Source organism: Mastigoproctus giganteus, chromosome 14 (assembly GCF_048544385.1).
Source record: "Mastigoproctus giganteus isolate SK-2022 chromosome 14, ASM4854438v1, whole genome shotgun sequence".
NCBI lineage: Eukaryota > Metazoa > Arthropoda > Arachnida > Uropygi > Thelyphonidae > Mastigoproctus > Mastigoproctus giganteus.
This window is the reverse complement of record NC_143588.1, coordinates 117,740,660-117,764,768: the sequence shown is the minus strand read 5'-3', so window position 1 is coordinate 117,764,768 and position 24,109 is coordinate 117,740,660. Positions and strand designations below refer to the sequence as shown.

Genomic DNA, 24,109 nt, shown 5'->3' with positions numbered 1-24,109 from the left:
ACTTTTATGGGCTTTTTACACTCTGTGGCTGTTAGTCAGTCAGTCTGAGTCGTAGTAGCAAGGTTTTTCCCCCCAGAAACTGGGATTTTTCATCCAGCAAAACAGGCAAATTGACCAGAGAACACATGCAATTTACAGACACAATACACACGTGTATATGAATTAACTTTCCTGGTGACCATAATGTAATAGTTTGGATTATATCAAATTTGTCACTAAGCTTTAATGTTTTTCTTCTCTGTATGAGGGGTTTTAAATTTAAAATAAATAAATAAATGTAAAACAGCGGTATGATCTGTGATATCAGTACAGAATTCACTTTTAAAATGGCGAACGTAAACAAATACAGTAATCACGTGACTTGCCGTTTTTTTTTTTTTTTTTTTTTTTCCAGCACTGCAAGACAACTGCGCTGTATGTAAACATCTGATCTCAATGTGCTGTTAGCTTGAATGTTCCATTATTTGGGGTGCCGTTATTTCGACAGTCTACTGTATTTTTCCTGTCTGAGGGGAAGGTGTATATGACATCTCTTAATTATAGCAAAGGAAGTAAACAGATTTTGAGCTTTTGGAAACTGATACGTTTTTGGAAATAATTGCTGTTTTTTTTTTGCTTATCATTAAATTTGTTCAAAAACTAGTTTAACAGACTTAGCCGTGTGTCTTTAGCTTATTTTTTAATTTAGCTAGAGATTATGTTGGTTAGGACTTAATGTTCGTAAACTTTTGTACTGGTGATTTGGTGCGAATCTTGTAAAATGTAGCATAGTATAATGCATAGTAGTGACTTATAGTAAATAAGTAGCTCAAAGGTTCTAATCTCATGAGGTCGTGTATATTTTTTTTTTGTTTTAGCAAAAAATTTTATTTCTAGTAAGGCTATAACTAATTTAAAACTACGAACATAACAGTATAGCCTAATACATATAACGTAAACTTGATAGTGTAATATGTATTATTGCATTTAGATATCTATCAGTTTAGTCTAGTATTCTTAAGTTAAACTGAATTTAAACAGAAACCATGCCTCAGACTAGAGCAGCAAAGCAATGGCTCAAATTAGCGAGAGTGCTGGGGCTTGGAGAAGAACTGAAGGGGGTGGTTCTCCTACGAATCACAGCCTTATGAGATAAGCTAGTTGGGTGATGTTTGTAGACTATCTGCAAAGGGATATGATACAGCCAGGGGAGAATGTCTTTGTGTGTGTTCAGTGCAAAGAGTATGAGGAAATTAGGTGTGAACTCATTATTCTGATGGGTGTTTATATGAGCTTGAAAAATATGGTGTGTGCACCATTGAAGGAATTAAAATGGGGGCCCCATCAAGCTCTCAGCTGCAAACTCAATGCCAGAGCCCTCACTTGTGCATCAGGCAACATACCAGCAATCTCCAAGGCAGAATGCATTCATCCTGCAGGAGGTAGATATTGTCAGAGAAATGGAAATATATTGTGCAAAAAGGATAGGTGGAATAGGACCAGAATATGTCTGCCAGGGACAAAGGCGCCTCCGTAGCCAGGTGGGAAGGAGCAGCGGTGCGTTAGCACACGCTTCTTGATTAGACCGGGGTTCGAGCCCGTCACCACCAAATATGGAGGATGCGGAAAGGTCAGGGAATGATCACCGCATATCCCGGAGCAATATGGCCTTAGTTGCTAATGCTCCTAAAAAAACCAAATAACAAATAACGCCAGGGACAAAAGTAGATGGCATTGTATAGCTGATATCATCTCTTTTCAGGGCACAAAAGGCGATATTGTAAACACATTGGCACTAAATGATATTATGAGTAGCAGATCTGAGGACTTACTTAATAAGTGCAGGACAACGTTGAAAAAAAATTGGGAGGATTAAATTTGAAAATGTTTACAATCCTGCTCCTAACACTGCCTTGATGGCATCAGAACGATAGGAAGGAGTGCATGTATTGTCAATCTGGAGGGCTCATTGGGTACAGTTTTTCTCAGCATGTTTTGTGCTTGTTAACAAGAGAAACTTCTTACAGGGATGGGATAAACTTAAACAGAAGGGGTCCAAGAATATTTGCTGATGCTATCAAGGCAGTGTTAGGTGGGTTGGAAAACTGACAGCATGGGGATACACAGACTAATAAATTAAGTAGAGCAGGGAGTAATATGTTAAGTGAGAGCTGGCAGAGGTGAAATTGGTTCTTGCGTTGCTTCTATTGGAATATGCAGCAGCCTGGAAAGCAAGGTGTCAGGGATTTCATGCTCTGCTTTGGGTCATCAAGTAAATACATGAGCTGTGTTAGTTGTGTTACTAAGGGTAAGAACAGGTGCATGTATACTTGCATACATGGGCACTGGTAGCATGGTGCAAGTGCACTACCTTTGGATTTCAAAGTAATACACAATTTTTAATATTTTCATTAATTTATTTTGATGAAAATTTGGTGAATAAAAATTTTATTCCCACATGCACCACCTTGAAAAATATCCTGTCGGCTCCCATGCTTGTATACACTAATGTGTGTGTACTGAGTAATGCTAGGGGCATAGTAAATAAATTTGATGAATTTGAAGTACTGATTATGTCATTAAATGCAAACATTGTGTCATTCAAACATTAAGGATGCAGAATTTGAATGTGGAGAGTACAATCTGTATAGAAAGGGCAGACAAGGGCAGTGAGGGCTATGCTGTTACTTAAGAAGCATATTACACCTGAGGCAAGTGCCTCCAGTTGACATGGATGGCCAGTGCAATGTAGAGTCTATTTGGTGACACATAAGCACTAGAAACACAAAAATTATAGTAGGAGTGTGTTTTAAGCCTAATGACTGTAATGAGTATAACAAACAACTAAACACAGAAATATAGTAGGCCAGTAAATCAGAATGTCTTGTAATGGAGGATTTCCATGTATTGACTGGAACTCACAGGTTGGTAATTCACACTCTAGGAAGACTTTTGTGGATTTATTGGATGACTGTTTTCTACAGCAGCATGTTAGAGAAGCAACAAGAGAAATCAGTACTCTTGATCTCATTATCAGTAGTGATTATTCATGCATTAAGAAACGGAGCCTCCATAGCCAGGCGGGCAGGAGCAGCAGTGTGTAGCACACACTTCTTGATTAGACCGGGGTTCAAGTCTGTTGTTGTTGTTATTTGGTTTTTAGGAGCATTAGCAACTAAGGCCATATTGCTCTGTTCGAGCCCGTGACTACCAAATACGGAGGATGCGGAAAGGTCAGGGAATAACCACCGCATATCCCCGGAGCAATATGGCCTTAGTTGCTAATGCTTCTAAAAAAACCAAAATAACAAGCATTAAGAAACTGCAGGTAAAAGAGCCAATGGGTATCAATGATCACAAAGTACTGATGTGGGATTTACTTTCATAAGGGTGACTGAAGTGGTTTCAGACAGTTTTTAAATTCCATGTAGTGGTAGCATCTGATGATGTTACTAACAGCAAATTCTAAATGGGTAGCATTGAAGGAAGAAATTTTACAAGCTACTAAGCTTTTTGTACCAACTAAAAATGGCATTCCAGGCTTATACATAAATGGATGTCAAACGAACTGGTGAGACTTGTGGAATCAAAGAAAAATGCATGCAATGCATACAAATTATCGGGTGATGCAGAAGCCTGTGGCAGATGTAAACTAGTTTGTAATCAAGTCACAAAGGAGGTTGGTCAAGCTAAGACAGATTAAAAACATTATGGAACAGATGTGCAGAAATTTGTCTTCAGCCATCTGGTGTGGTAGAAGTTGGTAATTTGAATAATTTCAAGAAAGAACTAACTGACAAATCGTTAGAGGGAATGGACAGGTGATATTAGCAGTGACAAATGATGCAAGAAAGCAAGCTTATATAGCATCAGGCAAAAAAAAAAATAACTTCCCACATCACATGTCCATCTCCTCCAATTTTATTCAAACTACCCACTTCCACGACAAATGGCAGTTTGTTCAATCAATCAACACTCGCTGGTAGCTGAAGGCAAACTTCTATATGTCTATCCTGCAACTGTCCTTCCTCAATTTGAATTTATGCCACCTCATGTGTGTAGTCTGAGCAAGACAAAGAATGGCATTGGCATTGAGCTTGCTCAGTCCTTTCAAAGTGTTAAACATCTCAATCAGATTACTTTGCAGGTTTCTAGTTTCCAGATGCTGCTATTTGTAGAACTGCAAATTGCTGCATTTGGAAACTTTTTATTTGTAAAACCACCCTTGTGTTCCCTTCACCAGTCTCATTGCCCTTCTCTGTGCCCAATCCGACATCTCTATATCCTTCGTGGAGTAAGGTCTCTAGACTTGTATGCAGTACTCAATATGTGACTAAATCATTGGCTTGTACAAAGGGATAATCACCTCCTTTATCCCTGCTAGTAAAGTTCCTGTATATCATTGACAAAACCCTATGAGCTGCCCTAGCAGGTTGTGTGCATTGCTCAGAGAACTTCATATCTGATTGTACAATTGCCTCCAGGTCTTTTTCATTTTCTATTGTGAGTTACTATCACACAGTTGGTATGTTACACTGATATAACTGCTGTCCATATGCAGTACCTTGCATTTGGCAAGGTTAAACTTCAACTACCATTTCTTGGCCAACTGCCTAATTTTTCTAGACCCCATTGCGGTAGTTGTCATTAACCACCCTACCAACCTTTGTATTATCTACACACTTAGACATTAAGCCAGATATACCCGTATCAGTATCATTAATAAATATAGAAAACAACAATGGGCCTAGCACTGCACCCTGGGGAACTTCGTTAATGACACCTAGCCCATGAAAAGCAGTGTCCATTAATAACTACTGTGTTCTCCCACTCAACTGCTCCTTTATCCAGAGTGCTGACTTGCTCTTAATGCCACACTGCTTAATTTGAACAGCAGTCTTTTATGTGCAACAATATCAAAATATTTTTTGAAATCCAAGTATACGATATCAAAATTATTTTTGCATCCAGTTCCTTTGTTACTGCATCATAGTATTCATTTAGGTTGGTCCTACAAGATCACTCATTAATAAATACATGCTGTGACTGCAGTATAACAGCAGTCAGTGTGATTGCTGTTTTAGCGCAGTCATATTGGAAGTGATAGGGGTTTTTTTTTTTTGGGTGATGCTGTATAAGCTTTCTTTCTTGCATTATTTGTCACCAATAATACTAACATTGTGTCAGTGTCAGATGTTCTCAAGGAGACCACAGAAATCAGTGTGTGTGTGTTGAAAGTGCTTGAAACATTTTCTGGAAACAACTGCCTTTCAAACCATAGAAGCCACATTATGTTCAGCAATTGTTTTCTTTTCTGCACATCTGTCCTTCAACCATCCTTCCTCAATTTTAATTTGTGCCCCACCCCTCACTTGTGTAGTCTGAACAAGAGGAAGAATGCTATCAGCATTGAAGTTACTCAGTCCATTCAAAGCTTTAATACCTCAATCATATCAGCTGGCAGTTACCTAGTGTTGAGACACTGCAATTTGTTGAACTGAAGCCTTTAATTTCTCTCCATAATAGTCTGATGTACTTTTTAGGTAACTTAAAAAATATTATGTACCTACTTAACTAATTGTCTCTTTTATAATACTTCTACAACTAGCATATTTTATTTAAAACAGGGATACATTAATAAAAATTGATAGGTTGAATTCGTAACCTTGTTTCATTTTAAAGTTGCTTATGTACTGGGAAAGGTAGCCTGGTTTAAAGCACTGTGCATGATACAATTATTAGTTTCATAAGTTATATAAATGCTTTCAAAAAAAAAAAAAAAGAGTATATAACAAAATCACATCACATTTTCCCTTAAAGTGGAATGGAAATTTTTTCTATTATTCTACCCAGAGAAATTACAACAAAAACCTTGGCCTAATCATGTTTAAATCCAGAGAGGTGGTGACTCTTATTGCAGCGAAAAGATGTATTTATTGAGGTTAATATCTGGGGCATTTTTGGCTTTACTCATATTAGGAATGAATTATTAAAAATTTTTAACCCCATGCAATTATGATCTTTTTCAGGCCTCTGACTGTGGGAATTTAGTAATACAGTACATACTACTCAGTGGTCAGAAGAATCATTTTAATACACAGAAACTCACAGAGGGCATTCAAAGTTTTATCACTGAATTTCGCCCTGATTTGCCCTCTCATGAGTTTACTAAATAATAAAATTGAGTACTTTGAGCACTACTCAATATTATAAAATTTTAATAAATTTTATTTTAATACCATAATTATTTTAGTTATATTCAACTGAATTGTTTGCGCATTAATAATTTATCACACGTCATGAGACAATCTGTACAATAAGAATGGCACAAACTGTACATTGGAACAAAAGCCTGTTTGTGCTGGTTGTCATTACATTTAAACTGTGTTAGTGAAGTGTAGATAAAATTGTGGAATAGTTAGTTTTAAGATATGACTGGATTGTAATTTTCTGTTTTATTTTTGCTCTTTATTATTGATCAGCCAAAAACAAAGGGAATTTTGTTTATTCTGTTGTTCTTTACAGTCACAAGTACAGGGGATCTCCGGTATCCGAGTATTCATTATCCAAGTCCTCGCAGTTACGAGGATTTGAAAATTAAAGAATTAAAGTTTTTTCCCTTGAGAAAATTGACCAAGCACTTGAATATTTTTTGTAAGAATGATCTTCTTCATGATCGTGCAACGAAAGTTAAGTGCAAAGTTAAAGACACCTAAATGCTACAACACAATTTTATCTGAAAAAATACAGCAAAAAAAAAAAAAAAAAAAAAACTCAAAACAACTCTGGATTCATTCTTTATTCATACAACTGAAAAATAGTGTAACTTCAATAAACTTTACTTAACCTTACATTGTGTAACATATTATAATAAAAAATTTATAACAAAATAATTTTCTCATTTTTCAGTTCCTTCATCCATTTTTTTACTATGTACAAGTAATAATAAACATTACTGTATAATATCGGTGTAGATACACTGTAGACAACTCTTAAAAGAAAAACTACAATAGTAGCGTGAAAGGCATCATTTCATCTGTATCTCATATTGTGCTCATCGTTCACAACGAGTTACCATGTATTGCACTGCCTGGAATAAGTAACGCTTCACTTAGAGAAGACTATTGTTACTTATTCTCGGTGGGCACCACCACCACCCAGACAGCACCGCTTGCCAAATGGTATGGGATAAGAAACTGTGTTATCCACATACTATCCCTATTAGACTTAGGAAAGCAAAAAGGTGTAGGAAAGTGATAGTAGGAGAGGAAGAGGAAGAAATGCCATCGAAAGAAGAAAGGGGCAGTTACTCCCACTCACTGACTGAACTAAATCACTCACAAAACCCCCCGAGTAGGCAACGCTGAGTTAACACGTATTGCACTATGAGTGCACAATGAGTTGCACTATGAGTCAACTCATTGTGCACAATGAGTTGACTCATAGTGCAACAGTCGGCCCATACCACAATGAGTTACCACGTATTGCACTATCTCGAATAAGTAACGCTTCGCTAAATGGTGCCATCTGGTTGGGTGCCCACCAAGAATAAGCAACAATAGTCTTCTCTATTAGTGAAGCATTACCTATTCGAGGTAGTGCAATATATGGGCAGCTTGTTGTGAAGGATGAGCACAATATGAGATACAGATGAAATGATGCTTTTCACTCCAGGATCGTAGTTTTTCTTTAAGAGTTGTCCATGGTGTATCTACACCGACATTATATACAGGGTGTCTCAAAAATATGAGGAGTTATTCAGCAAGGGGAATGCCAGAGGTGTATTCAACTCTAGCAGTAAGCTACAGAATCTTGAAATAACTGAGAGTAAAGTGGAGGAGAAACTGTTGAAGATAAACACAAGAAAGGCACCCGGGGTGGATGGGATCTATCCAGTTATATTAAAGGAGGCAGCAAAGGAAGTAAGCAAACCCTTAGCCATAATTATGAGAGCTTCCTTGGACTCAGGGGAGGTACCCATAGACTGGAAATGTGCAAATGTGACCCCAATTCACAAAGGAGGATCAAAGGCTGACACAAGTAATTATAGACCTGTGAGCTTAACTTCTGTTCCAGGAAAATTAATGGAGGCACTGGTTAAAGAAGCACTGCAGGATCATTTAGACAAGACTTCAGTTATAGCTCAGACACAGCATGGTTTTGTTAAGGGGAAGTCTTGCCTGACCAACTTGATTGGATACTATGATGCAGTCACAAAAGAACTGGATGCAGGGAATAACTTTGATATTATATACTTGGATCTTAGAAAGGCTTTTGATACTGTTGCACATGGAAGACTGCTACACAAATTGGAGCAGTGTGACATTGGAGGCAAATTGCTGCTATGGATAAAGGGGTGGTTGAGGGGGAGAAGACAGAGAGTGGTAATCAATGGACACTGCTCATCGTGGACTAATGTTATTAGTGGAGTCCCTCAGGGCTCAGTGTTGGGTCCACTATTGTTTTCTGTATTTATAAATGATATTGATGATGGTATATCAAGCTTAATGTCCAAGTTTGCAGATGATACAAAGGTTGGCAGGGTTGTCAAGGACACTACTGACACTATGCTGCTGCAACAGGATCTGGAAAGGTTGAGCAGATGGGCTGAGAGGTGGCAAATGAAGTTTAACATTGACAAATGTAAAGTACTACACATGGGAAACAGCAATCCCAGAGCAATGTATCAACTCTGTGGTACTACACTGACAGTGGTAGAGAATGAAAGGGACTTGGGGGTGATTGTGCAGGCAGATATGAAGTTCTCTGAGCAGTGCAGACGGGCTGCAAGAGTAGCTCATGGAGTATTGTCAATGATATACAGGAATTTTTCCAGCAGGGATAAGGAGGTGATTATTCCATTGTATAAGGCAATGGTCAGGCCACACCTAGAGTACTGTATACAGGTCTGGAGGCCTCATTTCAAGAAGGATGTAGAGCTGCTGGAACGAGTACAGAGAAGGGCAACAAGATTAGTGAATGGAACAAAGGGGTGCTCTTACGAAGAAAGGCTTAAGTTTTGCAAATTACAGTGTCTGGAGACTAGGCACCAGCGAGGTGATCTGATAGAGGTGTATAAAGCCTTGAATGGTTTAAGCATGCTCAATGCTGATGGGATTCTTCCTCTAGCTCAGAAAAATCACCTGAGAGGGCATAAATTCAAATTGAGGAAAGACAGATGTAGGATAGACGTGCGGAAATTTGCCTTTAGCCAGCGGGTGGTTGGTTGGTGGAACAGACTGCCATCCCTTGTGGTGGAGGTTGATAGCCTAAATAAGTTTAAGGCTCAGCTGGACAGGTATTTTGAACAAACAGAGGGGTGACGTGGAAGTGGGTTTTTTTTTTTTTTTTTTTTTTGGCTGATGCTGCATAAGCTTGCTTTCTTGCATCAAATGCCTCTACTAATGCTAATGCTAATGCTAATATTGGTACAAACGTTTAGGGGAGGTAGGTAACATCTAAAGGAATGTGAATCGCATAGGAACCCAGAGGGAAAATTTCTGGTTTACTCATTCAAGCAGTAGTCGCCACATGAAGAGCATGCATCGATATACGAACTGTGAGCTGGCAGACATGCACCTAGTGTATGGATTAGCAGAGGGCCCACACGGTGTGCCCCCCCATGCGGCACAACATCGCTTCGCAATAAATGTGTGGGCAGGTATGGTCAGTGACTGCTTAGTCGGCCCATACCTGTTACCATCCCGCATGAACTCCGCTAAATATCCGATCTTTCTTGAACAAGTTCTACCAGGGTTACTTGACGATGTTCCAGCAAATGTGAGACGCAACATTTGGTTTCAACATGACGGGGTGCCTGCCCATTACGGCAGGTGTGTTCGTGACCATTTGAACAGGTGTTTTGGACGTCGATGGATTGGCCGTGGTGGACCCGTTGCCTGGCCCCCGCGCTCACCTGATTTATCAAGCCTTGATTTCTTTCTGTGGGGGGGGGGGCTCTCAAATCTATCGTGTATGAATCACCTGTGGAGACGGAAATGGATCTCGTGGCGAGACTCATCTGCGCTGCTGCTACTGTCAAAGAAACTCCAGGTGTGTTCGACCGTGTCTGCCAATCCATGCTGCATCGGTGTCACGCATGCATCGCGTCTCATGGTGGAACCTTTGAGCATCTGTTGTAACATCATGAAATGCATCCATCTCGTACTCCATTGTTAATATTGTCAAATGTTTGCCACTAATTACTGTCTTGTGTCATTTCTGCTTCTTGTGCCTCTGCTACTACTTTCCTGTGATGTTTCCGGTTATGGGTTCCTATGCGATTCACATTCCTTTAGATGTTACCTACCTCCCCTAAACATTTGTACCAATATTTTTGAGACACCCTGTAGATATAGAATCTTAAACTCTTAAAATATTATGCCTAGTTTCATTCATTTAAATAATAAACAATATGCAAATTTGGTCCCCGTTTTAAGTGGAATTTTCTGGAACCAATTATCCTCGGATAACGAGGATCCCCTGTATTGCATACAATAATCTGGTTGACATAACATCAGTTAAAAATTTTACCATGTGCAATAATTATTATTTACACAATTATTGAAGTATTATTTATACAATATTAGCTTAAAAAATATATTATCTTTCACTTTCTCAACTGATTTCACAATGGATAAAAATAGGCCCAAGTATTTTATACATACGTTTAAATATACATCATAATATATGTAAATTTAAGGGTGCCTATAGTAGGACCCACAATATTGGAAGATGAGATAAGATTAGCTATCAAAACCATGAAGAATGGCAGAGCAGCTGATCCAGATGCAGGAGGGCAGATCCAGGCACGACTAATAGGGCTTGAACTGTTGCCCCTAAGGGCCAGGGGCTCCAAATACTCCCTAACTTAAATTTTTTGGTGTTAAGGTATCATTATTTATTTGAAAAACGTTTTTTGTTTACTGTTTACAGTATATACAGACACACTTGATGTTTTTGAATGACTAACAGTTATTATGACCTTGAAAACGATTTTCAACCATAATCCTTTACAGATCACAAGGTTTTTACAATTAGAATGTTAGTGGTTGTGGATAATGCACTTGCCCTGACACGACCCTGGTAGAACCAAGCTCTGACTTTTCATAGTCTAACAACGTTCTAAAAATTATGTATTGACACTGATTGTTATCTTTACAATCAATAATGAATGGAATAGTAGTGAGAGAGTAGTTAGCAGCTCCTCATAATTGAACGATTATATTATTCAGGAAGTGACCACAAAGATTTAACTGATTGTGCCGTGCACATTATACTAATACCTAAAAGGGTCCCACTAAGAATGTCAGCTCTGGGCCCCCAAGAACCTAGATCTGCCCCTGCCCAGATGAAATTCCTTCTGAACTGTTGAAGAACACTGGAAGCTGGGCATCAAAGAACTGCCTTCCATTCTTAACAAGATTTGCATAGAAGGAAAGGGCCTCAGAAGAAATAAATAAATCCATAATCAACTCCATACCAAAGAAACCCTATGAAACATGAATGGGCGAAGCATAGAACAGTAATCTTACTGAACCACGTAAACAAGATCTTAATTAAAATAATACACAATAGAATTTATACAGTAGATTAATAGAGTTTATAAATTCTATTAATTTATATTTATAGAATATAAATTAATAGAATTTATTTATACAATATGGTTTTAATTTGAAACTGAACAGGATTTGGAACAAGAAAAACAATTTCCACAAATTGTTGAAAAAGTACAGCCAATCCCCGATTAACGTAAAGGTTGCATTCTGCGGAACTCTACATAAGTAGGAATTTCCCCCATGCTTGTGCAGCACTTGCAACTGTGCTCGCTGAATTGATTGAATCAAAAAATAAATGTTTGATGAACATGTAAATAGAATTATTTATTGTATTTATTCGATTTTTTATCTCATACACAGGAAAAATTACAAAGAGAGGAGAGAGGCATAACATCAGTAATTTTTACCTCTTGAGCATCATTGCTAGAATCGACATCTTCAGCTGATAAGTACGCCACTGCGGAGGGCTGTGGAGATTTAGAAGGGGTTGGCCGCTCAACCTTACAAAAGAACATATTAATGTATGACTGAATAGTGGCTTTTTTCTTTTCATCGTAGATTTCTTTGTAGCAAGCAAGCATATCATTCACCCCTCTGTTAACTTTTAAGAATCATTCGCTGTCAGGATTCATCTTCTCAAACCTCACCATTGCTGATGCAATTTCACGAAATGCCATTGCCATCTCTCAGGTGATGAACCATCTGGGCTCCTCATTTGGTTCATCTTGAGCTTCGTCAGCATTTTCTTCTTTCACTATCGCTGCCTGCAAGTCAATAAGTTCTTTGTTAGATAATTCCTTCTCTTCTTCCTCTATTGACTCCTCCACATCTTTGGCAGCAACCTCCAACTGAAGTAGCTCTGCAACATTTACAATCTTATCTGTAACCTCTTCATATGATTCATCTTTTTCAAACCCTTTTACATGCCGTGGGCATATTTTCTTCCATGTGCCATTTAAACAACTTTTAGTAATTTCTGCCCAGGCCTTATTAATGTTTAAGATGCCGTGGTGTATATTATAAGATTTCCAAAACTCAACGTAACAATTTTCTCACCGTCTACTGCAGACAATGACTGAGCAAATGTTGTGCGTAAATAGTATGCTTTTAAATTCGAAATAACACCCTGATCTATAGGTTGGATGAGTGAAGTCGTGTTTGGTGGTAGAAATATGACTCTCACGTTTGAATTGAAATCATCTAGATACGTAGGATGTCCAGGAGCATCATCTAATAGAAGCAAAATCTTGAAAGGAATGTCGTCTTTACAATATTTTTCAACCTCGGGAATGAAGCAGCATTTAAATTAATTTTGAAAAGAGAGATATCAATAATGGATAAGCATGGATAATAATACCTCAAAAAGAGATATTGTTATCCATGCTCTCTGGTTCGATCGGAAATGCACGGGTAGGGTGGCTTTATTGATGCCCTTAAATGCACGAGGATGTCCAGAATGGTACACAAGCAGTAGTATTAATCTGTAATCTCCCGCTGCATTAGCCCCAAGCAAGAGCGTGGCCCTGTCTTTTGAAGAAAAGAGAAGAGGAAAAGACAATGCCTTGAAACCTGGCATTGTTTTTTCCTCTTTGGCAATGTATGTTTGATCCGGCATTTTTTTCCAATACAGAGCAGTCTTGTCAACGTTAAAAATTCGTTGCATTGAATAGCTGCCTTCATCAATAATTTTTTCCAACACATCACAAAATTTCTCTGCAGCTGCAGAATTGGCACTGGCGACTTCACTGCATACTTTAATGTTTTGGAAACCAGTGCAATGCTCAAATCTATTAAACCACCCATTGCTTGACACGAACTTGGCTTGGCGTTCGCCGTACTTATCCTTAATATCTCCATAAATACTTCTTGCTTTTTCTTGAATGGCCATTGGACTCAGAGGCACTGCTTCTGAATCTGATTTTCTATCCATATTATCAATAGCTGTTTCATCTTCGATATAGCACCTGAACGCTGTTTTGTAATGACTGTTGATCTTAAGTGCGTTGATCCTTTGACATGTTCTTTTATACGTGCACTGTCCTTTAAAATAGTATTCACTGTTGAAGCAGCGAGACCTAATTCCTTGCAATAGATGACAAACTTTGGCCTGCTTCGTACTTCTTAATCATTTTCATCTTTATTTCTAAATCAATTTTGTTTTGTTTCCTGGCACTGCCAGCACTTGCACTTTCCGTTGGTCCCTTTCCCTTCATGATTATAATACATGAATAGGAATGAAGAGAAGTTTCTGAAAATTTATTTTTTATATGATTGAAGATTTCAGTGAAGGGGAACTCATTTCACCATAATACTGTAACGTAAAAACCCACAGAATTCCAGTTATTGGTATTATTGCAAATGCAATAAGATCGAGTTTACTATCCGTTTATAATAGATTGCGCCAACAGAAGCCCAATAAACTGGAAAGTGCAAATTGTTTTTATTGTTTTATGGCAGTGACTTCCAGAAATGTGTTTTAGAAAAATATCACAAAGGCGTTCAGAATTGATTCTTGTAACGGAACGTATGATAATGAAAGTGTAGTGCAATTTCCATTATAAAAATGACCTTTTAGAGAGATAAATAGCTTAGTAATATAGCGAAATTTTCAACTTCCAAGGACTTGGAACGAATTACAAAAAAACAATATGTTATTGGGTTCACATTACGATATTTTCACAATATATCTCTATTTATCCCTACAGATGCAACATACGTTTCCATATTTTTTTCAGTTTGCACCGGCTGCCAAAAACTTATGTAAAGTCGAATTTGCATAAGTCGAATATTATGTAAGTCAGGGAGTTCCTGCATATAAAAATGAATGTCCCACTTTCCTGTGATATCTAAGCAATGAAAAGGCATTTGAGAAGATCAGACATAACAAACTTATTGATATCCTAAGTAGAACATAGGAGGTGTTCCTAAAGATATAAGAATCATAAAAGATGCCTATTGTAAACAGAAAGCCAAAATTAGAATGGGAATTGTGGAATCAAACTGGATTGAAGTTAAGAGAGATGTGAAGCAAGACTGCATTGTTTTTTCAGTTCTGTACAACTTATATGCAAAAATAATACAGGTTGAATGAGATGGAAAAAAGGCAGAGAAATAAATGTAATGATAGTGAACCTGAGATACACAAAAACAGTTATCATATCATTAAGAGAACTTTTAACTAGAATCAAAATGTAAAAAAATGGACCTTACAATTAAGAATAAGAAATCAAAAATTATGAAATTATGTGCATGATGAAACAAAAATAACATTCTCCATTCCCTGCAGAAATTAAATACAGTATGAGTCAACAAATTTTGCTACCTAAGAAGCCATTTCACTCATCAGACAACAACCAGACTAAAGAAATGGGATCTCTACATGACAAGCAAAAACCAGGTTTATTTAGATGAGAAAAGTCCTGTCTGAAGCAAGTTGAGTTTGGAATTAAGAATCAGGACTTGCCAATGCTATATTGGGTGTGCATTACTATAAGGAGTTAAAATCTGTACAGGTAAGGAGAAATGCCAAATATATTGGAGGCATTTGAGATGTGGAGAATTGTCAGAATCAAATGGTAAGCAGAGTTATTAATGAGAGTTCTAAAAATGGCAAAGACAGAAATACTAGAAATTGCACAGGAGGACTAAGTTAACAGCGGAATAGGACGAAGGGGGAAATTTGTGGATGCCCTGCGAAACTGGACTAAATTGAATGCTGAGAAAATAATTCATGATGCCAGGGACAGAGAAATTTGGTATTTGCTGGCCACCATCCTTCCTGTTTTAGATGGCACTAAGATTATTCCAAAAACATGTCATTGCACATGCTGCTTCTGTATTATTTATAAACAACAATTTTTCCTTCAAATACGAAGCTGAAGCTACATTTCCTGTTCCCCTCCCCCACAAAAAAAGTAAACATTAAGGTTGAATCTACCCTCGAACTTAATCATAGAAAAATTGAGAAAGTATTTCATACTCTTGATCTGTCTAAATTTGTCTTAATTTGTCATTTAAGGGCACTTCCTCTTATAAAATACATCATACTCAAGTCTACTTTGGTTGAACTAAATGTAATTTGTAGCCAAAAAATGTACATAAATAGAAATGATGATTGCTTTCAGAAATACAGATGTCTTTATCAGATCGCTGGAACTTAACATGTGTTGCACAAACTGTAAACTACCATTGTTTGGAGCCGGATTTATTTCAAGAAGATGGCACAATAAGGGATATATATGAATGGTTTCAAATTCCTCCGTTTTGTAATTCTGCTTAAAATCAGGACCATGAGCAATGAATATGGGTTTCATGGACATAAGTTCATTATCATACCCGTGGTTCCCAGCTGGACGAGAAAGATTTATGTTGCTCTGCAAAGAAAAATGACACCAAAAATTAAGGCACTAAATATTCTTGTATAAACATACAATTATAGAGTAGCTTACAGCTAGAGAATTCTGTTGTCAAGGCTCCACTCAGCCTTAATATTAACATTAGGGCACAGTAATAAGCTGTGGGGAGGCCTCCATAGCTGAGTTGTCAGGAGCAGGAGCACACACTCTTTGAGTAGACCGGGGGTTCAAGCCCCTGACTGCTCAATACAGTTGATCTGCCAACCTGCACTAGACCAGCATGGCAGTTATGGTCCATTTCCCTCAACACGAATAGTTGAGGAGGCTTCCATTGTGCAGTGGATTGATAATGGCTTCAGTTTACCTTTTAAGCTGTGGAACAGTGTTTGTTCTCAGATATAAGTGTTGCCCACTTCAATTTGCTGGTCACCTGGTTTATTTGTTAAGTAGTTATTATCTCAAAAACTACTCATATTATGAAAATGAAAAGTTTGGTTTTCAGTGAAACGTTATGTGGCTACTCTAACAGTAAGCTTGTTTCTTTTCCATATAGGCTGTCCTGCAGTATAAAGCAACTCTTTGCCCTGATATAATCTAGTGGCCAAGCAAAAGAATTCTCACGCATTTGAATGGGCCATGGTTTAAGCTTACGTGACTGCCAAATACGATTAACAACTTTCATTCATTTTCAAAATACATGTCAAATTCTCTAACCTAGCTGTTGTGCTTGAATATAAACAAGAATTATTATTTTTTTTTTTTTTGTTGATAATCAAGTTATTATTATTATTATTACTAGCCATATAGTGCAAGGAAGCCTGAGGCTTATGCTGCACCAGCTAAAAAAAAAAAAAAGTTCACTGCCTAGACAGTGGTTCTGAAAGTGGGTGTCGCGACGTCAAATTTAGCATTGGCTTACATCGTGGTCGTCACTACAAAAGTTCATTGATTTTCATGCAACTGTGTAAATTAGAAGTCGTCATGAAATAATGGCTGACCGCATTACAGTGTTTATGTACATACACCTACATATATGGAACAGCTGAGCCGAGCCATCTGTCGTGTACACTGTATTTGAAACAGCGCAGCACTGCTGCGAATGCTCATACTCGCTTAGCAGATCTTAGCCCTTAGCTCTAAAATTAATAAAATTTCAATATAATTTTGTATTGTTTTTTTTTGTTTTTAATTTTGAATTATTTCAGTTTCTGGATATAAATTAGAAAATGTACTTATTTTTCTAAAAACATTCAAATAAGTATGAAAAAACAATCAAATATTATTTCTTTAATTTAGATTTTTTCATACAATATATTATTCTTAGAGATATAGAAACTGTGCATAAAATGCAGTATGAGGCCAATTTTTAAATTAAAAAATTTTTGTTTAAAAATCCTGTACAAAAAGCCAAACTTTTTTTTCATGCATTTTTCAAAAAAAAAATTCCCTCATTGCCCTTCCACATGCACCACCTTACAAAATATTCTTCCAGCGCCCATGCACCCGGTGCTGGGAATTTTCATAGTGGATTTAGGGTGTCTTCACATTAAAAAGTTTGAGAACCACTGGCCTAGAAGTAAACACAAACAATTATTCTAGGCAAGATGTTTTCAGTAGGCCTATTAAAAATACAAACATGGTTTTCAAATGAACACTATGTGGGTGTATGAGTAGTAGTGATGTCATTTTAGGCCGTTTCAAAGTCCAAAGATAGGATGATTGTACAGGGAGAGGTCTGGACTGTATGGAAGGTATGTAAGCTGTTTCCTCTTATACCTGTTCATCTCTGCCTAGATGACATTGGCTGTATGGGGTTTCCCATTGCACAAGACAATGCCACATGTGAACATACCCATTTACTTACTGTTAAAGGTGTGCTTTAATTGTTCCAGCATTTTTTTGCAATCCATGGGATATCAGTATTTGAGAAATCAGAGGCATAATTACGTTATGGCAAATGTAACCCTGGCCACGGCAATGATTCTTCTTAGGCACCAAGTGGAGTTACAGATTATCTTTAAAAAAACTAAGAATAAAAATTTTTATAAAAGCCAGTCTTAAACAAATGTACCATTTTATGGATAATAATTTAATACTTATTATTATTTTTATAATTTAATTGTAATTAAATTTACGTATAAAAAACAAAAGTGCATTGCTGATATTTATCACCTCTTGGATCAAAGAAGGATAAAAATAACCCACCCAGTGCTATGTATGAAACAAACTTTTCGGGCAGAAAAGAGCTTGCATATTTCCATTACTGGTTCATGACTCATGTTTTCCTGGTGTAGTATAACTACAGTAATTTTTGCACCAGTAAAATCAAATCAAATCAAACCATGACTCATTGCCCATTATGAGCTGACTAATACATCTTCACACTAATCATAATATTGCACCACATGTTCTCTGTTAGCTGTGTATTGCCTGTTTAAGCATTCTGCTACTCTGATTGCACATGACTCTGATTACTTATAATAATGCAGATACTCTCATGAGTGCCATAGCCTAAGTAGTGTTTGCTTGATATTGCACTTAGCCTTACATCTATTAGCCTGTACCATATATTCCAATGTTTTAATTGTTGCCTAATCAACAATGATTATGTTTTGGCTGCAATCCTTGTTTAGGTGTGAAGAGAGAGTGAAGAAATTAGGCACCAACTCAGTGTTCTGATGGGCATCTATCAGAGTTTGAAGAAAAAAGGATGGTTGATGGCATGCTCCCCCCATTTTTTTTTAAATGGGGGGGCATGCCATCAACCTCTCAACTGCCCATCTCAACTCTAGAGCTTACTCATCTGCAGACTTCCTTAACAAATAAAGGTTAATGTTGAAAAAAAAGTTGAGTTGGGATTATATTTTATAGTGTCTGCAATTCTGCCCAGACATGATAGGAGGGAGTATATGATGATAGTCTTATCATCAGCCCTGGAGAGATTGTGCAAGGCTCATGGGTTAATTTTTTTCATCGTAGTCTGTGCTTGTTAACAGGAGAGACTGCTTCTGCAGGGATGCGATACACTTAAATAGAAAGTGTGCAAGAATATTTGCTGATGATATCAAGACAGTTAGGTGAGTTGGAAAACTGCTAGCTTGGAGGGGAGGATACACAGACTAGAAGATTAACAGTTGCTGCAGGCAGAGGTGAAAGTGATTCTTGCACTGCTATTGGAATGAGCAGCACCCAAGAAAGCAAGGGGCTGAGGATTTCAAGCACTGCTGGGCATCATCTTGGAACAAGTAAATACCTTGGCTGTGTTATGGCAGACAGTGCAATGTTAAGTCAGATTGGTGTGACATAAACATTGGGAAAGCAAAATTGAGAGTAGGAGTGTGTTACATTGATAACGACTGATGAGTACAACAAAAACCTACAGAGAAATAGTGGGCCAGTAAAACAAAATGTCTTATAATGGGGGATTTTAACTTCCCAGATATTGAGTAGAACTTGTGGTTTGGTCACTTGCATGCTACCGAGACTCTTGTAGATTTGTTGAATGATTGTTTTCTACAGCAGCAACAAGAGGGACTAATACCCTTGACTTCATTATCAGCACTGATTATTTGTGCATTAATAATCTGCAGATAAAGAAACCGCTAGGTGACACTGATCACAGTGTACTGATGTGAGATTTACTAAAGATGTAATTACCATCAGGGATAAGGGCAAAGGTTTTTGCTTTCATAAAGGTGACTACAGTGGTCTCAGGCAGTTTTAAATTCTATACAGTGGGATCAACTGATGATGTTACCAACAGCAAATTCTAAATGGGAAGCATTCACAGAAGTTACTTTTCAGTTTATACCCCCCACAGGTTTGTAATCTGAGCAAGAGGAAGAATCCCACCAGCATTAAGCCCGCTTAATCCATTCAAGGCATTATACACCTCATTCAGATCGCCTCGCAGGTGCCTAATCTCCAGATGATGCATTTTGCAAAATTTAAGCCTTTCTTCGTAAAAGAACCCCTTTCTTCCCTAATGTCGATGCAGGCTTTGCATTGCCTGTCCATACTTAGAACATGTTGATAAGTTCTTGCAGTAACATCGTCCATTCCTTTGTCAGCACCATCTTCAGCTGGTGAACATTTTTTGGTGGGTGTGGACGTGCCACTAGGCGTCTCCCTAGAGCGTCCCATATGTTTTCGATGGGATTTATATCGGTAGAAAAATGGCAGGCCAATCCATAGGAACAATGTCTTAACTTTCCAAAAGCATATCACAGATGCAGTGCGATGGGATGTAGCGTTATCATCCATAAACACGAACTCGAGGCCAATGACACCTTTTAACAGAAACACATGGGGGAAGGATTACCTCAGTACAGTGGCGTGTACCAGTTACAGTACCGCCTTCCAGTCACTGGAGTTATGTACGTCCATCCAAGATAATGCCTCCCCAGATGAGAACACCTCAACCGCCATATCGATCTCTTTCAGTGATGTTTGTGGGGTGATACTGTGTGCCAACTTCTTTCCAGATTAGTTGACGTCCAGAATCGCTGCTGAGTCCGAATCTACTCTCATCAGTAAAGTGTACCTTATGTAAAGATTTTGTGGTTGTAACCTTTAGGAATAGTGTTGGTCCTTAAGTTTTGAGCGATTAGAAATTTTTTGTTTTTGATAGGTGAGGACTTAGTCCACTTCTTTAGATCACTGGGAGATCAAAATATGTATTTTATGACATTTAGCCCAACCCAGTATGTAGAAATGTAGCGGATCTAGATATAATTTAAAAGCTAAAATATATCAGTGAAGATACTTACAAAGTACACTGCGTAGCCTTCATCAGGGACGATGAGAATCGGTGGTATTCTTCTGTGATTTTTGTAATGGAGCCGTTCAGGAATATCTTCTTTCTTGTAGACCGTAAAATTGAAACGTTGATCATGTATTCGGCTGAAGACGTATGTAACATTTTTAGGGAAGAGTCCTAATATCGGACCTCCTTCGGTAATCGCTTCTACATCATCCGCCTTTATGTATTTATCCAAATAGAGTGTGTGTTCATCGTCATATGAAATATTTGCCATACCATGGTCGCTGACAATTACAATGTCGATAATATCAAACAGCTTCTTTTCTTTAAGACGTGTTATTATATCTCCTAAGACTCTGTCAACTCTTTCAATTGCTTTTCCCACTCCATCACTTGCGGCTCCATATTTATGGCCACTGTGGTCTGGCTCATCAAAGTATCCTAGCACGATATCCACCTTGTCATCAGCCAGCCAAGTGATTATCTTATCTACTCGTACATCGTATGTGATATTATTTTCCTTCTCATAGGGTAGTGTATAATCAGGATTCACATCCCTTTCAACTGTGCTTCCAACCCATAAACCTACTGCCGATTTTAATCCTTTCTTCTTGGCCGTGATCCAGATTGGCTCTCCTCCGACCCACCACTTTTTATCTAAGTTATATGCTGTAAAATTTTCTTTAAAGTCTGGATCATACATCTCATTTGAAACAACGCCATGGCTTTCAGGATATAGCCCTGGAAAAGAAAAAGTGTTAGTGAGGGTCTATCTTATGAATGTCCAAACATTATTATAGTGGATAAAAACTTTGAGAAACCATTTTCCCTCTTTCTTTATATGTTCTTTTAGACTCCAATAATAAATCTTAAATAAACAGTTTATTGTAATTAATGTCAGAATAAAAAGTTTATTGTGTGTGTATTAAGCGTCAGTAAACTCTCTAATTACGTGTATTCTTCAGTCGATTTGCTATTTCCTGGACGAAAAACTGGTGTCATTAACAACCCTGCCAATCATTGGATAATAAGTCTGATATATCTTCATCAATATCATTAATAAACACAGAAAACAACAACAGTCCCAACATCGAACCCTGAGAAATTCCATTAAAAACATTATTCCACAAAGAGCAGTATCAAAATTATTTTTTGCATCCAATTCCTTCGTGACTACATCATAATATCCAATCACAATGGTGAGACAATATTACCCCTTGACAAACCCATGCTGTGTCTTAACTATAACTGCCCGAAACCGAATATGTAGTAATGAATATATCCATAAAAAAGTTTTAACTAGAATTGATGGAGCCATATATCAACATTGTGAATAATGGAGTGTCTTTGATGTTTAAGAACACGCGGTCTTATAATTCCATCAGCATAACCCTAATGTAACTCGACTCCCTCGCCTGAGACCCACTAACTCAGCTACGATGTGAAAAAGGCCGATAGAAATTCTTCCCCTCATCGACATGACTCGAACTCGGTTCTTTTCCACCTTATGCGGGGAGGACGGCGATACTATCAAATGTACTACCCACGAGGGCCCATTGTATTGTAAATTTGGGCGTTTTGTTTTTCATAAACAATACATTGCAATGTACTGTATCCAAAATGTTAAGCAAAAGAAACAAATGGTAATCTCATAAAGTTATATTCTGTTTTTGAAATGTGCGCTAAAGTGAGGCAGTTAGTGACCTCTTAAAAAAGAAGTAGTGATAAATAAGTGTGGCCTCTGACTACACTATATATCTCAAATTACAACAGCTAGTACATGAGATCGCAGACCACGTTCAATGCCCTGAAGAAGGATTTAATATTATTTAAATGTGTCGTTGGACCCAAGATCTCCATTCATTAGATTATGAGGGTTTACCTGGATATTTTAGCATTCGACATTTTGCTAATAACGATTATAATGATTCTCTTCTTTCTCAAATTTATGTGTTTCGTGAAATACATTGCTTGGCCACTTTATTAGAATTATGGATGTTTGGAGTGTGCAACAACTTGAGTACATCAAAGGAGTCACATGGTGCGTTAAGGGCGCAGATAAGTGTTATAAAGCCTTATTACTCGACTAGAGCCAAACCGTTTCGCCAGAAATAGCGAAAGAGAAGGATCTCACGGACTTGCAGGGGTACCTTATGTAAAGATTTTGTGGTTGTAACCTTTGGCGCCGTGCTTTTATCAAGTATTCAAAGGCTGGCGCCATTGAAGTTGTTAAGAAATATAGAAATTCCCAAAAATTGTGCGCAAACAGCCACAATTGCTGCCGAAAATGTAAGCGACCAAGCAAGGGTCTCGTCGTCTGGATTCATTAACAAACTTTTCCAAACGACAGAACAATTAACCACTGCGTCAATTTTTCACTGCACTCCAGCACAGTTGTTATAATCACTGTCCTTCCCACACCAGAAAAGAAAGGCGCATTCTCGAATCCCGTCAATGACGCTGGGAACACTTATGGGTTTTGTTTGTTTACATTGTTGGAAGTGCATCAGCAACATAGATCATTGTGGTCAGTTTTCTGTTTGCTGGACGAAAACCCTCTTCTTAGATCGACTAACTCATCCACGTCGTGAAAATAGCCCATAAAAGTCCCTTGCATCATTGACGGGATTAATTTATAGGCATATTACACATCGGCAGATAAGTTAGTCATTGGGTGACCCTAATATGATATTTTCCATCTGTCTATAATGCAGGAACATCACTGAAACCGGTCTCAGACGCGTACTTGAAAATCCAGCTGTATTGTATTTTCGATAATGCAGTACTATGTGGTATTAGAGATTGCTCTCCGGTTTCACTGAGAAGGTTCCATTGCAACATTAAATCCACCTAGATTTGGCAGGAATTTATTTCTATTGTAGCATATTTTCAACCAGAAAAAGACTCTTTTAGCCCATACTAATGTAATGGGCAAAGCGAGTGTTTACACATTAGGTATATAATTAAATGTATCACTAATGTGTAGAGTTAATGTGTATGCTTTGCTCATTACTAATATGCATAGTTTACACTGAGTGGACAGAAATCATAGATACTTACCTAGTAACGGGTAAACCCACCTTTTGCCAGATAAGGGCAGTCACATGGCGAGACATTGAGTCCACTTGTTCACGAAAGCGTTCCACATATATTTCCATTCACCAGAACTGACGTAAACAAGGATACCTTTGTTTACATCAGTTTTGTGTGCGTGGTCACGTTTGGTGACTCCCTCTTTAGGCATATTCACGGCACAGCCATATGCTCAGTCAGCTCTGTGATAGCAAACATTACGATGAAAGAACTGGAGGACCGCATATTCTTAAACCTACCAGTCCCTGTCACCCTCTGGTGTCGGTACGTTGATGATGTCTTCACAATTATCCCCCGAGGTTGAGAAACCTGGCTATTAGACCATCTCAACTCCCTATCACCCTCCATGGACAACAGACGTA

General features: G+C 37.9%; 1 protein-coding gene across 1 annotated transcript in view; it reads right to left on the bottom strand.

Annotated features, from left to right (window-relative positions):
* Positions 1-15,554: 15,554 nt before the first annotated feature.
* The window catches only part of LOC150075659 (ectonucleotide pyrophosphatase/phosphodiesterase family member 5-like), a 30,640-nt gene continuing 22,085 nt past the window's right edge, over positions 15,555-24,109 (bottom strand). Inside the window, exons 2-3 of the mRNA XM_090388635.1 lie at positions 20,662-21,395; positions 15,555-15,910 (exon numbers count right to left, since the gene is read on the bottom strand). Coding sequence (XP_090244761.1) covers positions 15,605-15,910; positions 20,662-21,395 — 1,040 coding nt within the window. The 3' untranslated portion in view covers positions 15,555-15,604. The remainder of the gene's footprint in view (positions 15,911-20,661; positions 21,396-24,109) is intronic.